Source organism: Micromesistius poutassou (assembly GCF_964030765.1).
Source record: "Micromesistius poutassou genome assembly, chromosome: 4".
Lineage (NCBI taxonomy): Eukaryota > Metazoa > Chordata > Actinopteri > Gadiformes > Gadidae > Micromesistius > Micromesistius poutassou.
The window spans coordinates 7,302,589-7,310,297 of NC_140274.1; the positions used below are offsets into that span (position 1 = coordinate 7,302,589).

General features: G+C 45.5%; 1 protein-coding gene across 1 annotated transcript; it reads right to left on the minus strand.

The window, feature by feature from the left end:
* Nucleotides 1-280: 280 nt before the first annotated feature.
* Nucleotides 281-6,012, minus strand: blvrb (biliverdin reductase B). Its single transcript, XM_084466860.1, has 5 exons — nt 5,793-6,012; nt 3,112-3,273; nt 2,460-2,549; nt 1,500-1,631; nt 281-759 (listed from the first exon to the last, which is right to left on the minus strand). Exons 1-5 carry the CDS (start codon nt 5,875-5,877, stop codon nt 599-601), a joined length of 630 nt encoding a protein of 209 aa, XP_084322986.1. The 5' UTR covers nt 5,878-6,012; the 3' UTR covers nt 281-598.
* Nucleotides 6,013-7,709: the final 1,697 nt, after the last annotated feature.

Consider the following 7,709-nt stretch of genomic DNA (forward strand, 5'->3'; position numbering starts at 1 on the left):
CAGATGAGTCATTAGCCATTATGTCACGACCCACAATTAATCACAATATCTATTTACTAATATTGCAGTTTATATTGTTTTGTTATTTACAAAAATGGAGTTAACTAAAGCCTGCAAACAATTGTGGCTGAGCTCAATGGATAAGTAAGCCATTTAAACATTAGTTATTACATTTTTATTTAAAGATTAAGGTTTGACATATGGATGCACTCAAAATGCCCACCAGTTGACAATCTGGCAAACATTCCATGAGAGAGTCACAAGATTCAAAACGTGTATATTGTGTTTAATAAAGTATTTTATTTAAAAATCTGTAAACAGACTAACTGAAAGCAACCAGAGGCATCACATGGTACATTTCAACCATTGTGAAACAGAAACAAAAAGCATAGTACAACTGGCAAAAAAAAGAGTCAGTGCAGTCTATGAAATGTAATCTAGTAGGCAGACATGTTTTCTCCTTCAGTATATTTTTCCCCAAAAAATACTTTTATTTCTTGCACAGTGTGCTTGTGAAAGGCGGCCACGGCGTGAAACGACACAAAGCCAGCCGTGTATGGCTCCTGTGTCGTGTTCAGAGGGGTTTTCTGGGTCGTGCTCAGGGTTTCGGGTAGTCTCCCGAGACGCCCACGGTCTTGCCGTTCCACTCGGAGGTGGAAAGGCAACTGACGAAGAAGTGGGCCAGGTCGTGCTTTGAGATGGCCCGGCCCTGCAGCTTGTTCTCCGTCACCGCGTACACCTTGGTCAGGGGGAAGTCGTCTGGCGGGGGAGAGACACCCAGGGTTAGTGGGAGGGAGAAAAGGAGCCGGGACACCCTGTGTTGTTGTGGTGTGTGTGTGTGTGTGTGTGTGTGTGTGTGTGTGTGTGTGTGTGTGTGTGTGTGTGTGTGTGTGTGTGTGTGTGTGTGTGTGTGTGTGTGTGTGTGTGTGTGTGTGTGTGTGTGTGTGTGTGTGTGTGTGTGTGTGTTCGACTCCCGGGGAAAAAAGGGGGTGCTGCGAGGGTTCTGCTGTCTATCGGTGGTCCAGATGACCTTCACCTGCTCTTAATCAAATTTTTTTAAAGCACTATATTTTGCTTCACGCTTCTTTTGCTTAGAAGCGCCTGCCGAGTAAAAGTGTCAGCACACTTCCCAAACGTGAAGTGACTCATCATATCTAGTCTCGTGTTCTAACAAGTGTCAGTGTTTATGGCAGACCGGCAGTGGGAGTGACTGTTGGGATCCGGAACCATCGCTGTAGCTAGCACAGCCAACCGATTCTCTGAGGGCACGCGTTGACAGACGCCAGCTAGTAAAGGTCGTAGTCAGCAGCCGGCAGCACATCTCGTGTTCTGATCAAGATAGCTTAGTCTTTGTCATAAAATAAAAAAACATTAGTTCCCCTACACTAAATGAGTCTACTCTACAATGGGTCTTTTATTTCTGAAAAGGCACTGGAGAAATGGGAGTGTTTGTATTGGACGATGATAATAACTAGATTATAATCCGTCTCCAGGCTCACCAGCGATGTGAGGCGGCATGACGGCCACGTAGTCGAGGCCGGACTCCTTCAGCACGGCGTACATCCTGTCGTGGTCCTCGGTCACAGGAAGTAGGCGGGGGGGAACCTTGGAGCGCTCCCACAGCAGAAAGGCTGGGAGCAGAGAGGAAGAGGATGGGAGGAGGAGGAGGAGGAGCAAAGAAAGAAGGGATGGTGAGGCAGTGTGTTTTAACTGACCGTAACTAGAAACACAGGATGTGGGAGACGGAGAACAGGAAATAGAAGATTTGGGAAGTTGAGGTAATTCACAGTGGTGGGAATTCAGGACTGAGCCTCAAAATGAAGGAGAGCAGTGGAAAGAAAGGAGAATACATGGATAGAAGGAAGTACGTGGATGACCGCTGAGATTGAGGGGGAAGATTCTGAAATATTCTTTACTTCCTGTAGTCTCTCTTGGAGTGACTTGACTAAGAGTAAAAATGGACATTTAGTGTGCATCCAGTGAGTGACCCCAAAAAGATTCTGTTTAAACTAATGGACACAGATACTGTATTTGTTAGTGCGGAATATATAATTGTTTGCCCATGTGTGTCAAAAACATTTACTTATAGTAACCAGCACAAATATACAATATTATATAATTTTTCTGAAAGTATTGTATGATGTACTCAATAAAAAAAGGAATAATGTACCACCCTCCTACTAATACTGCTACTGCTAGATAAGCGTATAAGTGTTTTGAAAAGTCAAGAAAGTCTTGTAGATATAGATTAAATAAAGAATTAAGTGGCTCAGACTTACAGTAAGTGCATAGTCACTAAGGCACTTCCCCTGAAAACATTCAAACCCACCGCCATGGTCTAAAATCTAGTGTTCTACTATCTGATGTGTGGTATTCTTCACTGAAAACACAGCGGTCAGACTGCTGTTAGTCTCGGTGTCTTTGGAGGGGGGTCGGGGGCACGGTGGTGGTGGCCGTACCTGACATGCAGCCGATCACCTTGGAGATCCCACGAGCCCTCATGGACTCCACGATGTTCCTGGTGCCCTCGGACATCATGGTGGTCGGGCCTGGAAAGACACCGGCCAGGCACATGGTCAAGTTACGGTGATGAGGTACAACACTGACAGAGAAAACGCATTGCCATGAAATAAAAATGTCCCTAACACAATTTGAACGGCCCCAATTTGGTAGAAATTATAATACCCGGGTAAGCCTGGTTAGTTAAATTTCACAATAATGACAGATATTAATGAGTATGTGTTGTCTTCATAGGTTTAACAAATACAAAAACATCTAACAACCAGGTTGATTACTAGGACAAGAATAAAACAAACGATTTTCCAACCCAACATAAGAAGTCACTTTGCTGCCCCCTAGTGGATTTAATGCAGCACTACACCCATGGCACACAAACCGCAAACTGCGCAGAATTAAGAACAGTAGTAACTAAGGAGTAACTTCATTAGGAAATCAATCAACTTTATTTACAGATCATTTGTCTCTTTCACACATCTGTTGACGTCTACACGGAGAAAGTAAAGTTAAAAACAAGGCATGTGTTAGGAAATGTAACTAAATGTGTGAAAAAAAATGAATAAATGGATATAGTCCTGTATATTCAAAGCTCACTGAGGTCTGTGCGGGTTCCCAGGACGATGATGACGGCGTCCTGGCCCTCCAGGGTCTTCTGTACGTCGGCCCGGTTGGTCACGTCTCCCACCACCACCCTGGAGGCCTTGTGGCCCTCTGGGAGCCGTTTGGGGTCCCGCACCAGCACCGTCACGTTGTACCCTGGGGGGGGGGGGGGGGGGTCAAAGGTCAGAGGGCAAGGACAACAGGGTTAGTGTTATCTTGTTTTCATCTCGTTCAGATAAACTGCAAACCATTGAACAGAATGTTCTGGTCAACAGTTCAGGTCTGGGTTGTGATGCGGCTACACAAAGACTCAGGGTTATTATTATGATCACTACAAGGTCCCCCTAATCTAACTTGGTTATTTTCTAAATACATCTTGACCATCGTGTGTCCCAGTGGCGGCTTATGATAAAGATTGTTGATGGGGCGCAGTAATAGAAAAAAATGAATTTGGTAGATTTGCTTTCCTGTATTCTGGTGCATTTTGGGGATGGCCACTACCTATCACCTATTACCTACTATTCATTTCAGATTCATAGCCTACATCGTGACTTGCAGGGCCTGGGCAAGCTTACAAGCTTACCCATTGTTGTTATTATGATATTGAGGCAAATCATCTGCAAATCACTGTCCTCACTGTCCATTATTGTCTCAATGGCTATTTCAAATGCAGTTAGAAATATGGGACAGTTGCTTTATATGGTATGCTACAGGCCGAAAGACTAAATTAATATGTAACTTACTTGCTCCTTTTAAGTATAACATTGCTTGGGGAGTCCAATTCCTCCACTGAAGTGGGTGGAAAGTGGTTTTACAACTCTTTGCTCGTTAGCGATCCATCTCTTCTCTGCTGTAGTTGTGTTGTGCAAGTGTTGCTGAGGGAGGTAGCCTATTTGATGTATTCGCTGAATTGTCCAATCGTGTGGTGATAAAAAAAAAAAAAAAGCCATACCATTGGCCTGGGGCACACACTGGTGCGACCCGATGACGATTTTTTTTGTGCCAATGAAAAGCTGTCTCTGCTTGATAGACAGCAAAAAGTTTGCGAGCTTACGTTGACTTCAACTTGGCCGGCGCCCCTGACCTGAAGGAGGGCTTTATCTCGAATGACCAATAACTAGCCTAGCCCAAATCATTGACGTTCAGACACATTTAAATAGTTGCTGGCAGATGCAAGTACGGTCTATCATATAATAAAACGAGGATAAACGCTATGCATTTTTGTTGATTTATTTCGTAGGCCTATGTATAATAGTTTATTCAAAGTTGGCAGATATATTCGAGTGAATATTTCACGGAGGGGCGGCGCCCTAACGCCCTCTATTGACCCACCGCCGCTGGCGTGTCCCAACTGAAAACAGACCTGGTCTAGAATCTTCCACACCTCGGGAGTGTGAGCACACCCCTTCTGCATGGGGGAGATTGTGGGAGATTGTTGCGAGGAACTGCTGGGAGATCTGCTGTGAGAGCTAGCATGAGTCAGCAGAACGCACTAGCCAGGCCCTTAACGGCCAACATGACACAGCACTTTAATTTTTGACCAGTTGTGACAAAGTGGGAAGGAAATTCAAATGCCAACATGTGTGACTACTCTTAATTAAATGGATATCTTTTCTCTTCTTGTATTCATATTTTGCTTTGTCTGCTATGTGTAAAGCACCCTTTGGTCCCTAGAAAGGCTTTACTATTAGTTAATAACTTATTAGTTATTAAGTAATTATTAGTTAATGAGTAATATTATTAATATTATCATATCTGCTTTTGAGCCATGTAGACTGATCCGCCAATCTAGCAGTGACCCCCAAACTCCCCAGTGACCCCCAAACCTCCCCAGTGACCCCCAAACCCCCCCCCCCCCCCCCTCTGTTGTCTGGTCCCCCTTCAATCCAGAGCCTACCTCATCCAGCTGTAGGCAACATGTTGACCATCAAACCCAGGTCAAGGTAACAATGAGTACCCGCTAAGTCCTTGGAAATGTGTACTCCAGTTTGTGCTGCTGATAAAAGTAATCAATCCAATTGATCTTTACACCTCCTTTGATGTAAAACCTTCTAACGTTGTAAAAACGTTTTTCATAAAGAACTTTGATAGGTAGATTAAAACAGTCTACTTAGGAATACCATAGCATTGGCCTACTTCAAAATAAATGTAATTAATGTGTATATAGGCTCCGTTAAGAATGCTGGGGATTAAATATTTCATAATTTTACATTCACATATCAAACTCTCCAATTGTTATCATAGTTAGAGGGTATATCACATAAATGTGTTACACACAATGTCCAAATGTATTCATGAAGTTGCAGCCTACACATTTACAGTTGTACATTAACACGAGTAGGTGTACATTGTATGATACCTTGCATGTGTTGCTTGCATCTGTTAACGACGGTTGAATGTGAGCAAATCGGTGCAGTTTAACAATAATACCATGAACAATATTTATGACCCGTTATACCTCACTGATCTATCTGATAGCATCACATAATCCCGTCAATTACTTCACAGTTTAGTTTTAAATTCTGCTGCAAGCCTGTTCTGTACAGTGTGATCTCTATGTTCCTGCGCAGTCTCTTGCATTATAACAACTCAATAACAAAACTACTGACGTTTGATCCTGCATCTTCTGTAAACATGGCTATCCTTATGGGTATCCTTATGGCGGGTATCCTTACCTTCTGCCGCAGCCAGGGACACGGTGGCTGCACCGGTCATGCCCGTTCCGCCGAACACGGCCACGTTCTTCACCGAGTCAGACATCGCCACGGTGTGCAGTCGGTGAGCTACGACGCAAAGTGACAACTTTGCACGATTGGCGATACACTTGAACGTTTTGGACAAAAGTCACTCTCGCTACGCGAAGACACGTTTGACATTTGAAGTAACGCCCCTTCAGATAACCAAACTGAAACTGAAGCACTTCCGGAAAGCGCATGTGGCCCCGCCCCTGAAGTGTGACATTAAAGGGAAGGCGTCGATATATTCATGGACCTTTACCTTCTCCAATAACGTTAATGTAGATATGAGATTATGCTATTGCCACTCTGCTATTGTTTTTCTTATTTTTAGAGTAATTAATACTATATATATATATCGATTTAAATAAATGTATTAATTTATTTATGTGTCTGGTGTTCCAAGATTTTTGCTTGCGTGCGCGTGTCATATGATAGTGCGTGCGTCTCTCTCTCTCTCTCTCTCTCTCTCTCTCTCTCTCTCTCTCTCTCTCTCTCTCTCTCTCTCTCGCTTAGCTCTCCCTCTTTCTCTCTCTATGAGTCTCTCTTTCTCTCCTTTCCATCTTTCTCTTTAATCTATCTTTCGTTCTCTCTGTGACTCTCTCTTCCTTCCATATCTCTCTCTCTCTCTCTCTCTCTCTCTCTCTCTCTCTCTCTCTCTCTCTCTCTCTCTCTCTCTCTCTCTCTCTCTCTCTCTCTCTCTCTCTCTCTCTCTCTCTCTCTCTCTCGCACTGATGCTTGCGTCCTTAATATCAAGAGCATCTCCTGCCGGCTGCTGCTGCTGCTGCTGCTCGTGCTACTAGCCTATACAGCACCATCCATGGGCACCGCCACGTTTTAATGCACATGACGGGCCGCTGCACCTGACGTCCGTCGCTCACGACAGATCGCCATCGTCGTCCACGCCAGTGAGGACTGATCGTCGATCAGCGGCTGGCTTCCTTGACTCAGCGATGCGAGCTTAAAGGAATAGGAGCGAAGTGCATGTCTTCGCCGTTCGCCCGCTGCTGCTGCCGCTCCATTGATAACCGTCTTCTCATCGATTCAACCGAACGCCTTCTGTGTTGGTGGATTAAACAACCCCACGATTGATAGCGACGCTGCAGGTAAAGTCCGGCTGAAATCGCACGGTTACTCTTTTATAAAAACGTAGAGGGGGGGAGGGGGTTTGGGGTCTGGTTCATATGGTTTTGTGCGGGTATGTAGGCAAGGTGCTGTGTTTTTTTTTTCGTGCAGGGTGTTTCAGGGACGCCGGCCCTGCATTTGGGTGCAGGGTGCTGCAGTGATCGCGGGCGCATTCGCGTTTCTCATCTATAAAGTAAACAGCCAAAGCTTGACAGTGGGCTACACCGGAGCCGCATCATCTGTATGTGGGGGATTCATGCTAAGTACTGGGGGTTTGAAGCGAGAACAACCGGCCCTGTTCCAAGAGCTGACTAGTCACTAAAGCCCTGTGTGTTATTGCTTGCTGTCAGGGCCTGCTTTAAACTCAGCGGTTCTTTCGTGATGAGGGGTTATTGTTTTGTCCTCTGGTCAAGCCCCGGGGCCTAACGGTGAGGTAACAGCAGCACAACTTGGCCGGTGATGCCACGGTGTCACCCGGAACGCATCTACGAACCAACACTGGCCGTTAACTTAATTCGAATAGTCGCTCCACTAAAATTCATGGAGGTGATCACAGCTGGTGTCCAATTCGTTATTCTATCTCATGCGATTGGCCCGTAGCCTACGGAGTGCTGGCCGGTCGGAGCGGGGTCCCGTGCGTGCCGCGTCGTAGCGGGACGGGTAACGCGATGCAGGGATGGATCAGCGTCCGTTCCGCGGGCTGCGTCGTGTGCCGCCTGACGGCGTGGCGCT

What these genes read in the sequence shown, in the direction of transcription:
- blvrb (XM_084466860.1), bottom strand. Translation starts at nt 5,877, where the DNA reads ATGTCTGACTCGGTGAAGAACGTGGCCGTGTTCGGCGGAACGGGCATG. An exon ending in GGTGATCGGCTGCATGTCAG is followed by an intron (nt 1,632 to 2,459) that starts GTACGGCCACCA and finishes CTCTGCTCCCAG; the next exon opens with CCTTTCTGCTGTGGGAGCGC. An exon ending in CATGCCGCCTCACATCGCTG is followed by an intron (nt 760 to 1,499) that starts GTGAGCCTGGAG and finishes CTCCCCCGCCAG; the next exon opens with ACGACTTCCCCCTGACCAAG.